This window comes from Toxorhynchites rutilus, chromosome 2 (genome assembly GCF_029784135.1).
Source record: "Toxorhynchites rutilus septentrionalis strain SRP chromosome 2, ASM2978413v1, whole genome shotgun sequence".
Lineage (NCBI taxonomy): Eukaryota > Metazoa > Arthropoda > Insecta > Diptera > Culicidae > Toxorhynchites > Toxorhynchites rutilus.
In genome coordinates this window covers 316,447,736-316,471,339 of record NC_073745.1, presented here as the reverse complement: position 1 = coordinate 316,471,339, position 23,604 = coordinate 316,447,736, and the positions used below count along the sequence as shown (strand labels likewise).

Here is a 23,604-nt window from a genome sequence, read left to right as displayed (position 1 = left end):
CTACTATAGCGAAACCCACTGCACAGGCAAGTGCAAAGCAATAAATGATACAAGAAAAATTACGTCATCATTCGGTCACCATTTGCGGAGAGCAACAAATGGGGAAAGAGAGCGGTGTTGCTAGTAAAACTATGCGGTCTATATGAATATACACATTTCAAGGGATAGAGGCGTTAAAAATGGCACATATAATCTGACTACCCTTCTCTTAGCCTCTATCGAGCTAAATAATCATATAGTTTGCACTCTCTGAGACTTAAAAATCAGGATCTGCTACATTAGCTGAATATGAATCTTTCGCTTTGCGTTGTCCGTACGATCCTGCTGTTTCATGATGCATGGAGAGGTCGGTATGCATATGTTAGAGGCAAAGAAGAAAATAAGCTTTCTGCCCCGAAATCGTATATGATGGTTCTGCTTGCGTGTCGGTGTATCATGAAGTGCGAACCGATGCAGAGTTGTCTCGTTCTCTTTTGTGTCGTGATTTGCAGCACATAACAACAATAGAATACCGCTGGGGGAAATGTTTCCTGAAAGATCATATTTGAACGAACGAAAGCGATTTTTTCAATGAGTGGATCATTTGGCAAACACTGCAGCTGATCGAAGATGCGTATGAAAATTTCGGGCGTAAATTCTCAGTGAGACAGTGGAACGAATGAGTGTGGGGAATAATGCAAAAACCAAATGTTCCACGTGACGGAGTGTCGGTTGCATGGAATTAAGTTTGGTTCATTTGTCATGAACTGCAGGGGAATTGGTGGTTGATTTTGATGTTGTCTCAATATCTTGCGCTGTCAGTAAAGTGAGTGTGAGATTTTGCAACTCTGATCATGAGACCCCTGGCGACGGTTGCCAATTAGTATGACATCAGCAAGGCAGGGGTCGGAAAAATTCTTTAGAAGCTGAAGACATTCGTACCGGTGGTGAATCGCCCAGGTAGAGGAAGGAAACCCAAAACAGATGCTAGAAGAGACATGAAGATCATGTCTGGGGAAATCCGGAAGATCCAGGAAGAGCTTCAGCTTTTGATTTCGCCTCGGACTGTCTGTCGTCGCATCGAAGCGCATGGGTTCAGCAGCAGGAGGATGACCTTAAAATGACGTTTCGTTAGCAATATTGAGAGGCGAATGAACTGTCAGAGTACGCTGATAAGCCGTTGGAGTACTGGAAAACGGTGCTGTGGACAGAGGAATCCAAGTTCGAGATTTTCAATCGCAGAGGCGGGCTCGCGTGGGGCGCCAGTCGGGTGGAGAGCTGCAAAAGCATAGCATATATCCAGAGATGTTTAAACATGCAGGTGGCAATGAGCGCTTTTCATGGGGTGAGGTGGGCAGCTTGACGAAGATTGACGGAATCATGACGGCAGAGTCATACCGCACATCTTGCGTGAAAATCTGTCATCAAGACGGGTCTTGATTGAATTTATTTGAAGCTCTGATCTTGACACTTCTTTTGTCACTGCTTTCTTCTGGAATACTAATTGAGTTTTTCTATTAGACAAACTTTTATTGCAACATGAATGAAGTTCAAAAAGAACATAATAAATAAAATTTTAATAATGATTATGATGTGCTTACTTTTTATTTTAACCAAGATAATGAGAGAAATGAAAAAGTGGACAATGAGTGGACAATTTATTTTGCCAATCACTGTACCATTACTACACATACCTGCGCTTTGTTGAGAAGTCCGTAACCTCAGCCCGTTGGGATCGACAACGTCCGATTCTCGCCTGACGGATGCTCTGTACGTCAAAGTGCGAATTTTATGTATTGTGTGTATATTCGTGACATGAAAAGGATAGAATATTGATGTTTTATAATGACCAAAGTCTTCAAAATATGTTCATGGCATGCAATACAGCTATCTTAGTTAGTATTATTGAGATGAAATAGTGTTCCCGGCATGCATTCAACTACTAGTCGTACCCGTTGTTGGTCTTTCCAAACAGTCCAATCGAGTGGAACAGTTGTTTCCCCTTTTCTCGGTAGCTATGTACCTGCTCCTTTGTTCCGGACGCTGCCTGAGCAGCTCCGTGGTATGAAATGCCGAACCTGAGGAAGGAGTTATGCTTTGATGTTCATTGGATTTATTGAAGTTATTAGTAACAACTGACTTGAAATTTCCACTGATTTGGGACTGACTTTGGCCGGAATGGGCTCCCGATTGAGCCGAAGCCTGTCCTCCACCGTTGAAGATGTTAGCCTGGTCGTTTTCTTCTCCCTGGGGACGGAAACCGATTTGGGCCTGGGAAGATGTCTGACCTGGACCGCTGGATTGTGCATCCGCCAAACCTCCTTTTTCATTAGCTACGACCTAAAATTTTCCACATTTATTACACCTTGTCAATTTTTCCGAGAAACCTGCGTACCTCTGATTGACTCTCGTGTCCAAGACCACCACTTTGAGACGTTGCCGAGGTTCCTCCAGTCTTCGAATTAACCTGAACCTGGGACTGTGATTTACCAACACCTCCGCTTCCTTGAGCGGAGCTTAGTGCGCCATCCTTACCACCAGATACCTGCGCTTGCGCTGATCTGTCACTATCGCTTGTCTGGGCACTAGCACTGAAGGAACCCGTTCCAGTATACGTGCCAGATACTTGAGTTTGCGCTGTGCCTCCGTTCTTTCGTCCCTGTGCACTTGCTATCACCTCGCCATTCTTCACAGAAGAATCGGCCTGTGAAAACGAATCGTCTTCTTCGCCTACTAATTGAATGTTGGATGGTGGGTCGCCAGGGGCCGTACCAATACCGACAGTTCCCTGTGGTATTGTGCTTGGATACTGGTCAATCGAAGCCGGTCGTTGTCCCGGGGGATATTGGCCACCTGGATGTACTACACCTTCCTGGTGAAGTCCAGTGATAGCACCTGGTACCTGACCAATACCGGTTCCAGCTGCTTCGCGTCCACCTCCTGCACCATTCGTTTGTGAAACAACTCCCGAAACACCAGGGTATTGACCACTTCCAACCGCACCAGGGTATGGACTCGTTCCTGGAACATGGCCCGTACCTGTTATAACTCCAGCTCCAGGATATCGGCCAACTCCAGCGCCATTTGTTTGCAGGCCAGTTCCCGGTGTTCCTGGATATCTTCCGGTTCCGATTTCACCAGGATATCGACCCGTTCCCGCAACATGATCGGTACCAGTTACAGTCCCTCCAGGGTATTGACCACTGACTGCACCAGGATACTGATCTCTTCCCGGCAAATGTCCCGTGCCTGTTCCTATTCCACCAGGGTGTCCAGTTCCAGGAACTTCTGGATATTGTCCAGTACTAACTCCACCAGGATATTGGCCTATTCCTGGAACTTGACCAGTACCAGTTCCTGGCCCTACAGGATATCGTCCTGGATATAGTCCAGAGCCGGTTCCGTCCGGATATTGACCAGCGACAGTTACATCAGGGTACTGACCACTTGGTCCAGTTCCCGAGACCCCAGGATGTTGGCCTATTCCAGCCGTTCCAGGGTACTGTACTGTACCTATAGCTCCCGGATGTTGACCTATACCAGCACCTGGATATTGACCCACTCCAGCACCAGCACCAGGATAGTGTTCACTTGCTGGATATTGAGACGTACCGTAATCTCCTGGATATTTACCTGTGCCACCAGGGTATTGGCCAACAGTTGCTGAGCCAGGATATTGGCTCGTTTCTGTTCCACCTGTGAGGTGTTGTGTACCAGCGCCTGCGGGATATTGACCAACGCTTGGTCTACTTGGGTATCGCTCACCGCTTGTACCGGCACCGTTCCCTCCCACGGATGGCCTGATTCCTGCAGGATATCTACCATCACCAGCCCCAGGGTATTGTCCTGTACCACTTCCTTCTTCCCTTTGGTGCACCGTAGTTCCAGTTCCAGTCACTCCTGGGTGTTGACCAGTAACACCTGGGTATCTGCCATTAGTACCAGTTGTAGGGTATTGTCCTGTGCCTACACCCCCTGGGAATTGTCCAGCTCCAGTTCCAATCGTTGATGGATATCCTACTCCAGCTGGATAAGCCCCTCCTACACCCGAAGGGTATTGAACACCTCCAGTTCCCACTGGATACTGACCTACTCCAGTTCCGGGAGTAATTGTGAACTGACCTGTTCCAACTGATACAGAGCCTGTTATGACTCCTCCTGGAAACTGACCCGGCACAGAAGGTCGCATTCCGGGATATTGCGCACCTTGATGAATACCTGCTCCAGGATACTGACCAACGCCAGCTCCTCCAGGTACTTGAACCGATCCGATGGTATCTGGGCCCATGCCTGATGGTGGCTGTCCCGTGAATTCTTGTGGGTATTGAATACCGGGACCATCAATTCTTCCAGGATATCGACCTTCACCAGGAGATTGAAATGTGCCTGGTTGTCCGGCCCACTGTCCAGTCCCAGTGTCAGTTGGCAATTGGCCTACACCCGTTCCTGGCAATTGACTAGTACCGGTTGGATATCGGTCCGTGGGGTAACGTCCCGTCATTCCTGGTGCTCCTACTCCTGGTATCTGTCCCCCAGGACGATAATCTACCCCCATTCCAGTGGTCTGTATTTGTTGAGGTCCTGGCATCGGACCATGTGGATAACCTGTTCCAGTGGTCGGCAGATGATGTACTGTTTGATGTGGTCCCCCTGTGCCTACCAGTACTGTGACCCCACTCGGATGCGCATAAACAGTTTGTCTAGGTGGCCCGTGGCTGTCGGGATGACCAGGAATAATTTTTACTGGACCGTGACCATCGAGTCTGCTGTCAGAACCAATTACAGTTTGCCTTGGACTACCTGTACCCACAAGAACAGTCAGACCTCCGGTAGGATTCACAACAGTGTGGTCATGTCCTGGGAGCGTCACGGAGTGACCTCCACCTGAGTGGTAGACAGTTGATGTACCGGTAGTACCAATATTAGTTAACGGTGGGCCCATAACATGAGTTTGAGGGCCTGTTGGTCCATATGCGGGTCCATGTGATTGAATGTAACCATGTCCTCCTGGAGTTCCAGGACCATTAATTGCTCCAGGCCTTTCACCAGGTCCTAGAGGTCCAAGAAGACCAACTGTTCCAGGGCCACCCGGTGGACCGATTGAACCGGGTCTGCTGATTGTTCCTGGTCCGGTGAATGCTTCAGCACCTGGTGATCCAGGTACACCAGGTCGGTAGTGTCCATCATAATCTCCGGTTCCTATTGGTCTTCCGAAAGAGTCAACATCTGTAGGCCTACCACCTATTGGTCTACCATGTATGTCTGTCTGGCCAGGCATGCCTCCTGTACCGATCGGTCTTCCTAATGAATCCACACCAACTCCTGGTCCCGTTGCATAATCTCCGGGTCGTCCGTATTGATCTACAGCGCTCCCTGGGCGTCCACTGTCAGTTATGCCAGGTCTTCCGTATTGGTCTACTGTGGCGCCTGGACGTCCTCCGTCAGTTACGCCGGGTCTTCCGTATTGGTCAACTGTACCGCCTGGACGTTCACTGTCAGTTACACCAGGTCTTCCGTATTGGTCCACCGTAACGCCTGGTCGCCCACTGTCAGTTACGCCAGGCCTTCCGTATTGCTCTACAGTACCGCCTGGACGTCCACCGTCAGTTACGCCAGGCCGTCCATATTGGTCTACCGTAGCGCCTGGCCGTCCATCATCAGTTACGCCAGGTCTTCCGTATTGCTCTACAGTACCGCCTGGTCGCCCACCGTTAGTCACGCCAGGCCGTCCGTATTGGTCTATCGTGCTGCCTGGGCGCCCGCCGTCAGTTACGCCAGGTCTTCCGTATTGGTCTACTGTAGCGCCTGGCCGCCCGCCTTCAGTTACGCCAGGTCTTCCGTATTGGTCTACTATAGCACTTGGTCGTCCACCGTCAGTTACACCAGGTCTTCCGTATTGGTCCACCGTAACGCCTGGTCGCCCACTGTCAGTTACGCCAGGCCTTCCGTATTGCTCTACAGTACCGCCTGGACGTCCACCGTCAGTTACGCCAGGCCGTCCATATTGGTCTACCGTAGCGCCTGGCCGTCCATCATCAGTTACGCCAGGTCTTCCGTATTGCTCTACAGTACCGCCTGGTCGCCCACCGTCAGTCACGCCAGGCCGTCCGTATTGGTCTATCGTGCTGCCTGGGCGCCCGCCGTCAGTTACGCCAGGTCTTCCGTATTGGTCTACTGTAGCGCCTGGCCGCCCGCCTTCAGTTACGCCAGGTCTTCCGTATTGGTCTACTATAGCACTTGGTCGTCCACCGTCAATACCGCCAGGCCTTCCATATTGGTCTATTGTGCTGCCTGGCCGTCCGCCGTCACTCACGCCAGGTCTTCCGTATATATCTCCAGTATCTCCTGTCCCAGGAATTAGTCCGGTTGATGGCCGACCGAAAGCATCTGTATCGGGTCTCGAATCACCAGGTACACCTCCAGGACGGTGTACCCCAGGACCGAAACTATCACCAGGCCTCTGACCCGGACCACCATCCGGCACCCTTAACGGGTCTGGACGTGAGTCTAAATGGCACATTTCGTTAAAATTTAGAGTGTCTTATTACATTACCATACGCACCATAGATATAGCCGCCAGTATCCTGCCCTACACCGTAGCATGAACTGCAATCGCCTCCCATAGATTGACTCTGCGCTTGTCCCATACCGTTGGAACCAACTGAAAGCAAACAATATATATGGATGAGTTGACATTGTTTTGGTTGATTTTTTAGACCCAACTGTACCAACAACTGCCCGGGATCCGTGTTGTGTCGCTTCGGCTTCTGCCTTGCCATCCTTGTTATCACCAAAATGTAGATACTGAGACTGAGTTTGACCGCGGAATCTGCGGAATACACAAATCGATTTGTGAACTTTTTAAACTAAAAAAAAATCAATGTTTTATGCTCACGTTCCCCGTATGTTAGCACCGTTGCGTTTAACTCTACTTAGTGGACCATTTGTTATTACTGGTGGGTGCAATTTGAAACTTCCAGTAGGATCATCGATCTGCAATGCAAAACAATAAAATTTAACTGTTCCTTTGCGGGTGGGTGAATGTCACGGGAGGGGGCATTTGAAATAAATTGCTTCTGACTTTGTGCGTCGAATGGCTTGAGAAAGCAGTAATCGGATTAAAGTCACAAGATTTTCCTTGGTCTACTATGATTGTTGCGGGATAGGTTCATTGCTAAGTGAGAAAAGCAATGAATTATTAGCGACTCGGTGTTCATTTGAATGCCTTTCGATTCATTTTCTTTGTTTTTGTTTACATGATATCGTTCAATTGTTTCGTCCTTTACAAGTGTGGTTATTTCTTGTGGAAAACGCGATGAGTCAACTGCCCGTTCATAAATGGACGCATCAATTTCTTCAATGTAGGGGAGGTGGGGGTAAAACGGACATGTTAAGAAGAACTTCAATTATAACTTTGGAAACTGATGTTTCCTAAAACTTTGATGCAGCGTAGAGGTTTATCGATCGCGAGAGGAATAATTTTATTCATCCAAGGTCTGAACCCATCACGAATGTCCGTTAAATGAAAAAAGGTGAAATCGAATGATTCCACCTAGAAGTGATATCGTGCTTTTCAGCAGTATAAACGGACAGACCCTCAACTATTTTGCTTCTGGTTCTAATCAGCTTCTAAACAGTCCACATTTGGCGATTCAATTTCCATTTATAGACGCATTCCTTAGGAATAGACTAAACACACTTTTCACAGTCCATCTCACTCCCACTGCCAACTGTCCGTTTTACCCGTACCAGTACAATTTTTTAATTTAATAATTTAAATTTTCCACTCAAAAATGAATTTCCCTTTCCGTACATACCTAATATCGCTTCTCTGTAAACTCACACACTGAAATATAACCATTAGCGAATTGAAGTTTGTTATTAAACCACTCAAAATGCTTAATATCGAAGCAGCTAAAATTACATCCACACGCGGAATCATGTTTGATTTTCGGTTTTTGTTTCCCTTTTCCACTTTTGATCAGTATTCATTGCTATAGGGTGGCTTAAATATTATAGAATATAGAATATAGAATAACATAACACATGGCTTCATATACCACAAGAGACGTACAATTAAACCGTATTGAATCCTGCAAAAATGATGATAGTTTCTGTGGGAGTAGACATTCTGAATACAAATGATCTCGTGAAACTCGTCCACCATCTCCTCTGTCCTTCTGCTCTTGAACCGTAAGAAAAAACGTCCTGTTCGAATAGTGTATACAACAATGATGGAAACGATTGGGGCAAAGATCATCCTAGTAATGACAGCGAGCGGGGGATGACGAACCGTTTTGTAAAATGACGCATAATAGTAGTGATTGTGACAGGGATAACACCAGGATTGTGCATTTCCATTATTAGATTTCGGTTCAAACTAGGCCTCTGCAGCAGATTTGTATTCAACTGTTTGATCTAGACATGTTTGCGAATATTCTCATTTGAGTCTTATCTAGTTTCTCTAGAGCAGCTATATTCAACTGGCGACCCACCTGATTCTTTTGGATTCCGTTACCATTTTGTATGTGTAACAATCATGAAAATTTGAGAAATCATCTAAGAAACATGGAGATTGGCACATTACGCATTATTAAACTAGATAGTTGTCTAGTTAAGTGGTACAGGTCGGACTCGACTATCCGGGATTCGATTATCCGGAATTTTAGTCTCGATTATTATTTTTGATTTTCGGAAATTTTGAATAATTTGTATAATAATTCCATATTGAATAGCTGATATGGGTATCAAATGAAAGGTCTTGACTAGGGGATGTCCACATACCACGTGGACAGAAAAAAGCACGATTTTAGACTCCCCCCTCGTCCTCCGTGGACAAGCGTGGACATTTTCATACCCCTACCCCCCTTTGTCCACGTGGACATTGTTCCTTTTTTAATTAAAATAATTAAGGAAATAACTGAATTGCGCCTAAATTCTATTTAAGTTTATTTTATTTCAAATTTTACTAGCTGTACCCTGTTGTACCAGTTTTGCTGTGGCTCATTGTTATTGTTCGGTAGAGAAATGAGTAGCATAACAAAGCACATGTTTCATTTAATTTTGAAATAATTGTGAGTAAACTATATTTTTTTGTTTTACCAATATCTGCGATTATATGCAGGCTATCTAGTTTGCTAGCACGCAAACTCGTAATGTACAGTTGACCAGGTGAAGAACAAGCCGCATCTGAATATAAACTACACAACTTCAAAGATTGATCTTGAGCTTTACTAATTGTAATTGCAAACGCCAATCGAATAAAAATAAATGGGTTGAAAATAATTTTTTTAATACAATTCAGGATGTTTTCAACACTAGAAATAAAATGTGATGATATCACATACAGGGTGGGCCATTTAAAGTGGAAGCATCTGGCAACCCCATAACTTTTGACAGAGATGTCAGATTAACAAATGTCATACCGCGTTGGAAGCGTCATTTCAGTACAATTTTAACCATGGAACAATACACACCTAAACAACGCGCTGAAATTGTTCAGCTGTACATTCAAAATAACTTCTCAATTGTGTTAATCATAATGTCTGATGAGGCGCATTTCAACTTGAATGGAAGAGTGAATAAACAAAATTGTCGGTTTTATGCTACTGAAAACCCTCAATTCATCGAAACGCAACCTCTTTACGACCAAAAAGTTACTGTGTGGTGTGGCATTTATGCCGATAAAGTCATCGGCCCGTACTTCTTTGAAAACGAAAATGGAGCAACGGTAACCGTGAATGGGGAGCGTTATCGGACAATGATAACCAATTTTTTATTGCCATTTGTTCGTGAAAATGAATTGGACAATTACTGGTTCCAACAGGACGGCGCTACATGCCATACAGCGGCTGCCACGACCAAATTATTGCGCGAAATGTTCCCCGGAAGATTAATATCGAAAAACGGCGATTATGACTGGCCACCGAGATCACCTGATTTGACGCCTCCTGACTTTTTTTTATGGGGATATTTAAAATCCAAGGTATACACTGGTAAACCAAGGACCCTGGCTGGGCTGAAAGACAATATCCGACAAGAAATTGCTGCCATATCGGCCGAAACATTGGGCAAAGTGATGGAAAATGCCGAAAAAAGGGCACATTTTGCGGTCAAGGCCAGAGGTCATTTACGAGATATCATAATCAAAAAGTAGTTAGAACAAATCTCCTTGGACCAAAATAAATGAATTTCAAAAAAAATATTTTAAAATTCCACTTCTTTACTTTGCTATTGCAAAAACAAATCCTTCCACTTTAAATGGCCCACCCTGTAGAATACATAGATACAATAATGTTAATTCAAGTTCACAGCTTTATTTCAGAAGTGTACTTATTCCATCTGGAACATATTCGCCAGTAATAATCAAATTAACCTGATTGATTCGCTTCCATTCGTTTTATATGAAATTCCAGTAGAACCTTTTTCACATAGATATTCTCGATCGGAAGAAAAAATTATCCTTTCATTTTGGATTATGGATTTTTCATCGCACAGAAAATCGATGGGCAGTTGTGAAATGTTCTATACAAGACCCAGTAATTGCTTTGACAAATGCATCGTTTTAAGACAGAGTTACAGCCTTCCAAAACCCACTCAAAATTTTCGATGTCGCATTCTGGTCCCTTTTTTGTTGAGTCCAGATCTTTGCCCACTGCGGAATATGATTGATCACAGCAAATGCCGATCCATCTTCACTCTGGATTTCCGATTCACCTTTAGTCGGTAGCGCAATACGAAACCTTTTCCGCCATAATTTGTAAAATGTTCAGAGGGTATTGAAAACGTATTTAAAATTTTATTATTTTTCATATCCTTATCGACCATTCTGCAATACATTAACTCTTTGCGGTCGTATGTCTGCTATCAGCCACCACAGCAAGCAATCATACTAAATACCTTATCCTACCACATGCAATAATTTACACTTCATTTGTACGAATTTCAATGTCTAGAGAATTTGATCACGAATCAATACGAAGTTTCTATGGATAATAGATAACGGACTCGGTGTAAACAAAAGATTATTAGCGTAGAGAGATAATACGATCTCATTCAAGGGAAATTATGACGACGTGTGGTGCATGAATCATCATACGCAATTTACACTTACACATTAAATCCTAGGAATTGAAAACAAAATTTCCAATGCTTCGAAAAATTGCAACTTTTCGAGAAAAGTAATACAACAAATTTATTTTACACGTCATTCCGCATGAAAAACTATACATACATTTTCATTCTAAGACTAACTGCTCTCGAGATAGAACAAAATCTATAGAAAATTGTATTTGATGAAAAAATCATATTCGCAATATCCTGAAAATTCAACCATTATGGAAATGTTTAATGTTTATAGTTTTTGGTTAAAAACTTCTATGCGTAGCCTGTAACTATAAAAGTCATAGGATCATAGGAAACAGCTCGGTCGTTCACAGTTCACGTGAGTCATTTTCAGAATATGGATTTCAGTGAAGAAGTCCAATGATTTAGTAAAAATATATGAAGCACTATGAGGCAACTCAATCAGTTTATTGATAATTACGAAATACTCAGGTTGGGCGGAGTTCTAAAACTCTTGATCCCGGAACAGTTTTTATTTATTTTAGAATGAATCGGTGATTATATTTGAAAAAATAATTATTATTCGTGTCCACGTTGATATAGTTTATACCCCCTCCCCCCCTCTCCGTGGACAAGCGTGGACATTTTGATACCCCCCACCCCCCTTAAAGTTGTCCACGTGGTATGTGGACGGCCCCCTAGTAGAATACAGTTATTTATGAAACATGCAAATCCAAGATAGCGGCCACTACAAAAGGGCGGATTTCATATTTCCTCAGAACCCCATCAATATGGGTATCAAATGAAAGGGCTTGACTAGTAGGCAAAATTATTTATGAAAAATGCAAATCCAAGATGACGGATTACATATTTTCTCAGATTATGGGTATCAAATGAAAGGGCTTGACTTGTAGAACACAGTTATTTATGAAAAATGCAAATCTAAGATGGCGGCCACTACAAAATGGTGGATTACATATTTTCAGTAATTTATGAAAAATTATTAAAAATGCAAATCCAAAATGGCCGCTATCATAAAACGGCGCTATTTTTTTTCAAAGCCCATCAATATTGATATCAAATGAAAGTGCTCGACTTGTAGAACACAGTAGATCATGAAAAATCCAAATCCCAGATGACCGCAGTTCCCAAATAAACAATTACTTTTTAATGGTTCCATTCAGCTTGCCCTGTTTGTATGTATGTTTGAGTGCTTATAGGGTTGTCCCACATTCATAGGAAATTGACCCCGTTCCTGTTGACTGATTGATCTGAAATTTGGAACATTTACTTTTAATTCTACTGCCATTATAAAAATGCGTATTCCATGTTCTTGAAAAATTTAATAAAATAAAATCGTGGGGTATATGATGAAACAACTAACTGTGGATAATGGAAATCCAACGTATATTTCTTACCTAATTTTCTTCGGAATATTTTCATGATGTATTGTATTCTATTAGTCAAATCATTTCATTTGATACTATTGAGGGAATTGCAAAAAATGCATAGTCGACCATTTAGTGGCGGCGACCTTTTTGAATTTATGTTGTTTATTTTGTTTCGTGTTCTCCATGTCAAGCCATTTTTTAGCGATGGCCAAATTGAATTTTTCATGGAATACGTAGTTTGATAATGACAGTAGAATTGAAGGTGTCTTCAAAATTTCAGATCAATCCGTCAACAGGAACGAATTCAATTTTCTATTAATGTGGGACAACCTTACAAATATTCAAACATTCATACAAACAGGTCAAGCTAATTGAAACCATTTAAAAAGTAATTAGTTGTTCGGGGACTGTGGCCATCTTGGAATTAGATTTTTCATGATCTGCTATATTCTACTAGTCAAGAACTTCCTTTTGATACCCATATTGAAGCGGTTCTGAGAAAATATGTAATCCGCCATTTTGTAGCGGCCGCCATCTTGGATTTACATTCTTCATGAATAACTGTGTACTATTAGTCAGGCCCTTTCATTCGATACCCATATTGATAGGGTTTTGAGAACATATGTAATCCGCCATTTTGTAGCGGCAGCCATCTTGCATTTTTAAGATCATGGAATACGCAGTTTTATAATGACACCAGAGACAAAGATGTGTTCCAAATTTCAGATCAATCGGTCAACAGGAAGGGGGTTAAATTTCTATTAATGTGGTACAGCGCTTCATACAAAGTTACAAAGTCACAAACATACAAAAGGGTCAACCTAGATAAAACCGTTTAATAAATAAGTGCAAATCATAATTATGATACGTTTACCGAGAGAAAATTGTTTTTTTTATGACTCGATTATCCGGAGGATTCGATTATGCGGAGTGAAAAAAAAATCAATACTCCGGATAATCGAGTCCGGCCTGTATTAGTAAATTAAATATATGTTAAATTTATTCAATCCGTTCATTAGGGCTAAATATGTTGACGCTAGTGTATAAAAATTAAAATAAGTGTTGAATTTTCACGAAGTTACAGCATGTCAAAAATCACTTAAAATTTCCGACTTCGCACTCGGTTCCTCTAATTTTTTTGTCGAGTGTAGTTAAATATTTTAAATTTTATCAAACATGTGTTCCATGCGTCAGAGCAGCCTGTTATTTGCAAATGAATCAAGAATCTTTTTGCGTCTGAAAATAAATTAATATTATAATGACGAATTTTGGTAGAAGTAATTGAAAAATTATAGTGAAAGGAAATTGTAAAGGGTCAATTAGAAGAACAATTAATGGCGAGTTCTCAAAATTCGCTTAGTGAGAAAACGTGAATGTTCGAAAGAGTTCATATTTTGAATAATTTTGGGCGGAACGAATCTAGGCCGGGTTAGCTAGTATAAAATAAAATAGGAGCTAAAATATCTGGTGTTGTACTAATTTCTCGTTTATTTGTACAACGCGAGTGACGCTCAGTATGAATGACCAGTATGAAATGATTAATCATGTTGATCATAACAATAAAGTTCATTATAAAATTCTGAGAGAAAACTTCGAAAAACATTAAAAAGGACTAACTTTGAACTTTTTGACTTTTGACATGTTATTAAACTTTATATATAGGGTGAAGAGTTGAGATCTTTTTTCCATTGAGAACGAGTTTTAGACATGCGTAGCGCAAAGCTATAGAAGTTTGAAGCCATTAGATAGGCTGATTACAGTGAAAAAGTTCAATAGTAAGAGAAAAAATATGGATGTTTGACCTGGTAGCACTCACAGGCAGCAGCATGGTTGGCGCAAAGTTTCAGAATTCTCGATAACAAATAACAATTTCATTTGTTTTTGGATATAGATGCGTTTATAACATTTATTTAACACGTTCGTTGCCCCGTCACCCAGATATGGGTGACACTTTCGTCGTTCAAATTGAATAGGATTTTTTAATGGAATTTGACAGAAAAGGCACCTAAATGTAATTAGGGGCTGTCCCCATACCACGTGGACAACTTTAGGGGGGGTAAGGGTTACGGAAATGTCCACGCTTGTCCACAACATCCACGTGGACACGTTGAATGAATATTTTGAAAAAAAAAACTGTTCACATCTGTGTTCAACAATATATGAAAATTTCTGCATTTTCAATAAATTCATTCGTATTTATCGACAAAATGGATTGAGCTGTTGGATTGTGCTGAACATCTATATTTTTTATATAGTTGAACTTCTTTGTATAAATTTGTATTCTGAGATTGTGTTTTGGAGTGTATCTTTGAGGCAAGCAGAATGAACCATAATCAGCTATCCCCAAAACTGGTCTTCACCCGGAGAAATTCATCTTTGTATCTGGTGAGATTCGAACGCAATTCTGAATTATGCATTATAAATTCCAGCAAGTTCAAGTAGGCAACTGAACGAACCAAAATCAGCGATTTATAAATAGTCAATATGATAGGTAAGCGTTCAACCAGAATTATGCCAAATCCCATGTTTCTTTGGCAGCCCGAAAAAATTCTTGGAGTTTGACTGGGATGTGGGTACTCGGTGGAATACCTATTTGGGCCGTACTCACCAGATATTGCATCTTCAGATGCCGTTGGAAAAAAGGGCAAGAATTTCGACTCACGGGATGGCATAAAATGTATCCTGCACAGTTTTTTGACGAGAAAACAAAAGATATGTGGATTTGTGGAGAAAAAAACGGTGCACATACAGTACCTTTCAAGAAGTTAGAACCATTCAAGCTTTTGAATTTTTCAGCGATCAGAAAAAGCTCGGTTGAAAAGAAATGTAAATAGTGGGATACATTAACTATCTTCGTTAATTTTATAAAGAAGTGATAATGTTAAATGGGGAGTAACATCTGGTTCTAAAGTTATGAAACACCAGTACTATATATTTTTTTTTTTTTGAAGGATTACAAAACGATGAAGGTTACAAAGTTTGTTTTGTAAACTAAAATAGTCATTGTATACCATTTTATCATTTGGACCGATATCTTTCACATCTCTAAAGGCCAAAAAAATTAGTGGTTCTATAGTTATGAAACGAAGTGTAGAATCGTATAAGTGTGTATCCTAAAAATTATGCTTTTGTTTTTCCCCTAAAACTTGGCAAAAATATTTCGAATAATCCTACATAACCCAAAACTTACGAAATTGTACAGAAAGATCATTGGTAGATTTTTGTAGTGCAGTTTGATGATTAGACGAGGATAGATATTTTTTAGAAAAGTTAAGTGAACAGCATCAACTATTAGGGACATTTTTATTTTGATTATTTTGAGCGTTTATAAAATTGACTATTTGAATTTAATTGTTCTATTCAGGCGCGAAACATTAAAAAAAACAAAATATAGAACGATAGTATTTCGGAATAATTTGTTGCTGTTTGTGTGTCAAAACCACCGCGAAACGCCAGTTAACGAAATCCGGTCTTCAGGGATTAGGGACTTCCCAGATCAAACCCCATTCGAGGACTTGTGATGAATAATCTTGTGAAGGGAAGATGTAGCTAAAAAGCAGTATCATTACGGATTACGAAACTGGTTGTAATTCATGCAAAATCGATTTAAATTATGGAAACGAGTGATAGTTTTCCATCTGGTTCTTTATTTATAAATCACCGGCATTTTAGTTTTTTCGAATTTTTAGCGCCTGAACAAAACAATAAAGTTCAAATGGACTGTCTTACAAATGTTATTATATCCTACACTCCATTTCAGTCGGAAGCCTGAAGAACATTCCAGCTTAAAAACTGAAGCAACTCAACCAGCTTACGTTGATTTATGATAGAAAATGTCCGAGACTAGATTCACTAGTGATGTTTCTAACTAAACAGCGATACAAATAACTTCACGGGCAATGTCAGGCAATAAACCGAAAATTAATTACAAACCGCTATTTCTAATGAAGCTAACATTTTTATCAAGTAAAACAGAGAATAGAAAATAAAAAAGGAATTTAAAATAGAATTTATACGCAACAGAATTTTTTCCCCAAATTTTGTTTCCAAGAAGCGAAGAAAAGCTCACGAGAAGGAGGGAGGGGTATAGAAAATGTCCACGCTTGTCCACGGTGGGGGAGGGGGTGTCTAAAATCACGCTTTTTCTGTCCACGTGGTATGTGGACAGCCCCTTATAGGATATGTATAATAGAAAAATAATAAAATAATGACCATATTATTTTTATTAATTTATATTACGGATGGTTTGCACTGCAATTTTTTGCGAAACCCATATAATATGACTTTGGCATGTGTTATTGTTGTCAATTTGTCTTCAAATCCAAAGAAATATTGCTAAATAATTTAAAAGTTGTTTACAAACTAAGTTTTATCTTCATCTAGTAATTTATCCGCTTGTTAATCCATGCAAGAAACTCAGGAACGTCGCGTTGGGTGACGAACGTGTTAAGGGGGGACCTCGGTCTGGAAGGTCGAAAAAATCTAATTTATTTTTTTTTTTGCATTTTTGGGAAACTTATGCCATCAGAAATGTTGTTCTCGAAGGATTTTCCGATATTTGATTTCTGCGACACCCCGTTGCTTCAGAACCGATACCACCAACACAATGTCCTGGAAAAATGGTAATGAAGATGGTGGTTTTTCCGAGCGACATAGCATGCGCTGCCATCACTATTTCTCAAATAGTGATGTCAATCGTTGTGTTTATATTTGAATATTCAGGAAGTGTTAAAAACGTACATTTTATTAGAGATCCCGTTTACATTTTATTAGAGAAGGCTCTCAGTGTCGGTGTGTATGTTGTGAGAAAATAATCGCCAATTAATAAAAAAATCACCGAAAATGTTACTGCTTTCGAGAACTAAGTATACGACTCTATGGACCTTTTTACTACATAAATAATCGAAATAAGCCACAATACAATTGTCATCTGTTAAATAACAAACAGTTGAATGATTGCATGAGAATTTCAGCTCGAATTATCATGCAACCGTGAGTACTTTCAACATTGTTTTGTTTCTTCCATATACATTCCATATTGAATGCAAATAATTACGACACGATATTTTGCTTGCCACTTCGCCTACTGCTCCACCTCGATATGTACCTCATTGCCACCAACATGGTACCGATTTTCAGACAACATCTACGCACCCAGTTGTCAACAGCGTAATAATTATTATTCGTGCAAAATACATCTTAAACAATCACCAAAATACCTAAACATTTCACTTTATTTCTAACATCCGAAAAATTGATTATTTTCGACCTTTCAGACAGGGATCCCCCCTTAACGTGTCTACGTTCAAATGCTTCCTAACCACTTCCATCCTCACCGTAGACAAACGCAAACATTTTTGAACGTCTATCACCCCCTCACGTTATATGTGCACAACAGCCCCTAAGCCCCTACAGATTCAGAGAGCTTACGTAAATCGTATGGCGATGTATGGATTCCATGCAATTTAGTCGAAAAACATTTAATGACTTGCGTCCTCATTCGCGACCCACTCGATAAATGTAACAAAAACACGTTTTTGATGCAAATCCTGACGATTGATGAAAAATGGATCATTTACAACAACTTTGAACCATAATTCTGCCATTCTACGCATAGTTGTCCAATAGTTGTCCATGTTCCAAAATCAGCAACTGAGAAAAACGCAATCGAAGTTTTCTCGCATTTTTGTCTACCAAAAGCTTCAAGTATTTCAATTTAGTAATACACCGGGTTTTTTATAAACACTTACTATTGTTTAATGAAATGTGATGATATCTTCTCACTGAATCAATCAAGCTTGATTACGGGTTTAAAAATTCATGGTGGGACTGTTATGCCTAGAATATCAACATGGGACAATTGAACTTGATGATGTTTTTTGATATACTGGGAACAAACAAACAAACACTTTCACAGAATATAAATCTCATTGTTATTAGACATTCGCTAACAAGGTGTTCACGTGTTCTATGCAACTTTTTCTTATTTGTTTGAGCAATAGTTCCAAACCAGAAAAGAGTACATTATTGCTGCTAAAAGTGTTACATAAAATTCTTGTACTTGAACCGACTTATTCGATATGGATCTGCAAAAAATATATGGTGGGACAGTTATGAATATAATATCAACATGGGACAATTGAGCTTGATGTTGTCTTTTGGTAATAAACTACATGTTTTTATGTGTTTTCCGTAAGATTATGCAAAAAAACAACGTTTTATGAAGAAAAATGAAAATCGTCAAAAAGTAACATGGGACAACAATGCGTAGAACGGCAGCATTGTCTACCTCAAAATCATGTCCTGTGCCTGATGGATTTGGGAATTCTGTACTATGACCCGCTATTCCAACTATATGTTCAGTTCATCATTTGTTCAAGTTTATGCAAAATTTTGATAATTTTGATACAATGCATCGCAATATAAGTTTTTCATATGGCGGCACATATAGTTCAATTTATTGAGTTTTGAAAAACCGCTGCGCGTAGGGAAATACTGTAAAACATCATTCCTTATCGTCTTAATGAATTAATGCATGGTACGATTTCGAAAATGGCCGCCATTTTGGCAATTTTTCGAATTTTCAAAAACCGCTTAGGTATTGTCTATGAATATTATATGAATTAATGCATGGTACGATTTCTCACAGATTCCTAGAGTAACCGCGAAAAAAAAACTGAGGAACAAAGTGCGACATCCCATTTTTAAAGTGATATTTGACAGGCTATAACTTTGGTTTAAATCAACACAAGAAGCTAAGATATGCATAATTTTGAAGCTATTTTTTTTAGTTTCCTTAGAATAATGTACACATATGTTTTTCTTGATGTATGTAAGCGTAGTGTACAAAATATCGGAAAAGACAAAAACATCCAGGGGTTGTATCCGAGACACGACCGCTCAGGACTACACTTTTTTTAAAAAATTTTTGGTTTACCATTTCGGATATTATTGGCCAATACGTAGAAATTTCATAAATAATTATTTTGTAAAAAGTTCCGGGGACCCTAGAAACGATTAATGGGTTGCGTGGTTTTGTAGAATTATTTCGAGAAGCAACGATTCTTTTCTGCCTTTGTGAGAACAATACACTAATTAGTCATATGCCGCAATTTGCTTCTTTATATCAATGCACGTATTGCACTGAGTATTTAACGAGAGGCATCTTCCGTGCATCGCCATTCAATAAGCAAGATACACGCGTCTAACAGATGCACACACTTGCAGTAATAAAAAATGGTACATCGCGAGAATGACCGTTTATGGAAAATTGTTTCTCGACTCTCGGTCAAAACCGTCCACAAAACTAGGAGCTTGTTGCATCAGAACAGAGTCGATGCGCACGAGAGCAAATACGAATGGCAACTAAGAGTATCGAAGGTGTGCTTTTCACATGTAGGGGAAAAGGGGGGAATTTGGACCACCTAAGCAAATCGCCTAATATTTCCAAACCAATACGGTCTAAATAAAAAATGTCACATTGTATACTGAGCTACACTTGTTTTCTCTCAATCAAGAATGTTTAATCATTATATCAAGCTTCAAATTACCAAATATATCATAAAATGAAAGAGATGATTTTTGGACATTAAAATCTGATGCGAGGTGATTTGGACCGTCTTTGAGGTGATTTGGTCCAGTGTGTGTTTCATCGAAAAAAAAAACATACTTATATTCATGTAACGTATTTTGGAATAATGTTACTATCAGTAACAGTGTTCTGGGATCGATACCAGGTGTCTTGGCCAGATTCCAGACCAGAAAAATTGGATTGAGACCATCTCGAATTCTGCATGGATCTTTTCACTGTTGTTCGAGCATTTTCAAACACTTTCGAAACATTGTAAAAAAAATCCATTCTTGATGACCTGCGTTGCTCTTTCAAGCTCCTCCTTCTTCCAACGTTGTCTGCTCATCCTCTTTTTGTAATTCAGCGGCATCTGGAATCAATTAGACCAAAAAATGCCTCAAACCTGTAGGACCAATTCACCCCACAAAAACGTGTTCATGTCACCCCACACAACATGCACAAATTGAAATGCAATTAATTTCATTTATTGTTATCAAACTTACAGTTTCGCTACATCAAATTGTTCCTCTTCTGTAGGCGAACAAAACTTTACTGCACAATAAACGAAAAGTTTGTTTAATCAGCGGAAAAACCCTTAAAACCTCGATCGGAAAACTCTCATTTTTTGGCAATCAATGTGCTTGCTGTGTTCATGCTACCGTTTCCTTCCACCTGTCAAATTTTACCAAAGCTTTTTTTACGTTAGGTACATACGGTTCAACAATAAAAGGAGAATTAGAAAAAATCCAAGTTGAGCCGTGCTTTTTGAGATAAAGGGGTGGTCCAAATCACCCCGTATGTCCATCTCATCCCGTGTTACCCTACAGGAAATGAACAAGTTCTAAATTTCGCACAACGAAAACAAGCAACACACACAAAGCCAAAAACTGATGGCTTGAAGCGACCTATAATCATTTGCACTCTTCTCTTTTTTTGCCTGCTTTGCCATGGCTCGGATGGTTGTGTTAACTGCATCGCCAGACGCACTTCAAGTGAAATATTCGCATGCGTCCACAGCTCGATGGGAAACATAAAACACAAAACGAGCAGAATAAGCTAGCTTTGTTGTTTCGGGCACAGAAAGGTTCTGAGAGTTTTTCTCAGAGGAGCTGCAATCCTTTTACGCTAGCGACAGGTTACTTACTATGCTAGGGTGGAGTTTACTTCGCAAATATTCTCCTTCGCTATCCCCCTTCGTTGTTTCTATTCTAATTCTTTTTTTCCTTTGTTTACAGAGACTTAAAATCCAACGATTCATTCGTCTCCGTTTCTATTCTAGCAGCTGCAAAAGTTGCTCGTTGACAGCTCTGTTCAGGGAACTACACAAATGGACAGAACAAATGTATGGGAAAATGGGAATGCTTCCTATTTTCATCAATTCAAACCATATACAGACCATGGGATTGTAATGTATAGCATATAAAACAAATCTTAGAAAATTTCCGATTCGATTGGTATGCAAATCGTTAAAAACCGTTCGCAGCAAAAATAATTATTAACGTTAACTTTATTTCATAAAAACGTGACTTTTCTGATTTGGCACCCTTAATGCAAGACGTAGACCTACTTCAAAAATCGTGGAAAATGTTTTTAATTTTTTCCAAAGTTTTTTCAAACTGACTTGATTATACTCCATTTGATTCCTAAAAGTCCAGTAGGGCGTTTTACTATAGAGTTATTTGTAATTGAATTGTAACTCTTTATTTCTGAATTAATTTTTTTTTTCGCATTCCACGCATTCCAGAAATGTACTGTAATTTTGGAAATAATGCAGCAAATGCATTTGTTAGCAGGTTAGGCCTATATTTATACGTTCAGCTGTTTTTCTTCCCCCCTTTTTGATCTGATCGATCAATGTTTTGAGAAACTTAGAAAACCCGTTCGTTGGCTTCCTTGTGAAATGAACGATCCGAGACTCAGGTTTTCATGCGTTTGTGTGTATGCTTGAACGTTTCAAATATCATATAAATTTTCGATATCGCACATTGCTCCTCTTATATTTTTTTCGATTTCATAACCCATTTTTGAGCTTTAAACCAAACTGCTGTCGTGATTGAAATGGAAGAATAGATTATTCCTGTTAAAAAAACACGGATGCCCGATGAGATTCATTGAAGCTCTCCTATCAAACAAGTAAAAAACCAAACATCAACAAACTCAAGGACAGGTGAGAGATTGCATTTTATTCAAATTTCGAGTTAATCCCCTGTTCACACATTCTTGCTCAAAGGACTGCTTTCGAAGCGATTGACCTATTTCCCGTCGGTGTAACAGCCTAATCTACGCATGTAAGCATGTAATCGACCGAGACTTCCTTATCACTGTTATTCCCAATTTGTGACTAGTGGAAAGAAATCGAGTACACACATCTTTTTGCAGCCTCCGGTTTCGCATCATCGAAACGCGGCTGCTCGCTTCGTCATCGCACGTTCCGCCAATCAGGCATTAGAACAAATCGAAGACGGAAATTTTAATCGGGGGCAAAATATGAAGCCAATGTGTTCATCATCAGTGCGTTTGTAGAAAGCGAGAAAAAAACGAAAAAAAGGATTTCTGTTTCCGCCCGGGATCGAACCGGGGGCCTTCCGCGTGTTAGGCGGATGTGATAACCACTACACCACGGAAACAGTCGTGATGAGAATGGTTTCTAGTTACTAGATAATGTTCGAGGTTTAACATGAATAACTTGTTGATCCACATTCAACATCTTATGATTTGAAGAACTTACATTTTTGAATTCATCTCCTTTAGCCGTTATGAACAGTGAAACCAGAAGTGCCCATCTTACGGGCTGCATTTTGGATCGTTTTCCACCTCCCGTATTCTTGTAACTTCCGTGTAATGGATTTGACCACAGTCCTTTGATGCTTCACACTCCACTGGTGTCACTTGATATAATTATTATTATTTCAATATTGTTATGTAATATACATCTTCTTCATTATCAAACTTTTTTATTCATCAACACATTTCTTCATTGGCTCTCTATGAAATGGTTAGAGCAATACTGGAGTTCTATTTATGATTCCTGGCACTCTATCCACTATCTATCCGCACTTCATTCATTCAACACTTCTGCTCACTTAATCGCCATGTGCGCTAATCCAGAAGCGCCACTCCGAAACATTCCTCGATACCTTGCTTGTTGAAGTGTCGCTCCAAAAATGCGACCCCCAAGTAAACTTCTTCACTTTCGTTTGCAGATAGCGCAAAGTTCTGCATCTACGCACGCTTGGGGAAGATATTTTTTTCTTATTCCGCCGTTTCCACTAAAACACAACACTCTGACCCGGTCGCATGGTTCACGGAAGATGGACTTCCCAAAAAAAAAACTCGACTGTCCCGAGGAGCTGTCCAACCGCAAGTGACGGACGATCTCTTATGTTGCGAATACAAAACCTCCGTTCGATCGAATCGGAATGATGCAGCGCCCGCGCTCCAGAATTGGCCCGAGATGAACGGAGAGCCCAAGAGAGTATGGGAGAGTTTTCAAATGCACTTGATGTTTTAATGTTGTTTTTTTGTATTATATTGATAGCGCCGCCGAAGTGTTACTGTTTGATTCATCGGAGATGGATGGAAGAAGTGTGACGTGAGCCT

General features: G+C 40.3%; 1 protein-coding gene across 1 annotated transcript in view; it reads right to left on the bottom strand.

The window, feature by feature from the left end:
• Nucleotides 1-23,400, bottom strand: part of LOC129764505 (collagen alpha-1(III) chain) — a 30,450-nt gene extending 7,050 nt beyond the window's left edge. Inside the window, exons 1-8 of the mRNA XM_055763630.1 lie at nucleotides 22,733-23,400; nucleotides 6,875-6,972; nucleotides 6,708-6,808; nucleotides 6,542-6,640; nucleotides 2,375-6,486; nucleotides 2,120-2,319; nucleotides 1,932-2,057; nucleotides 1,674-1,747 (exon numbers count right to left, since the gene is read on the bottom strand). Coding sequence (XP_055619605.1) covers nucleotides 1,674-1,747; nucleotides 1,932-2,057; nucleotides 2,120-2,319; nucleotides 2,375-6,486; nucleotides 6,542-6,640; nucleotides 6,708-6,808; nucleotides 6,875-6,972; nucleotides 22,733-22,801 — 4,879 coding nt within the window. The 5' untranslated portion in view covers nucleotides 22,802-23,400. The remainder of the gene's footprint in view (nucleotides 1-1,673; nucleotides 1,748-1,931; nucleotides 2,058-2,119; nucleotides 2,320-2,374; nucleotides 6,487-6,541; nucleotides 6,641-6,707; nucleotides 6,809-6,874; nucleotides 6,973-22,732) is intronic.
• Between the last annotated feature and the right edge of the window lie 204 nt (nucleotides 23,401-23,604).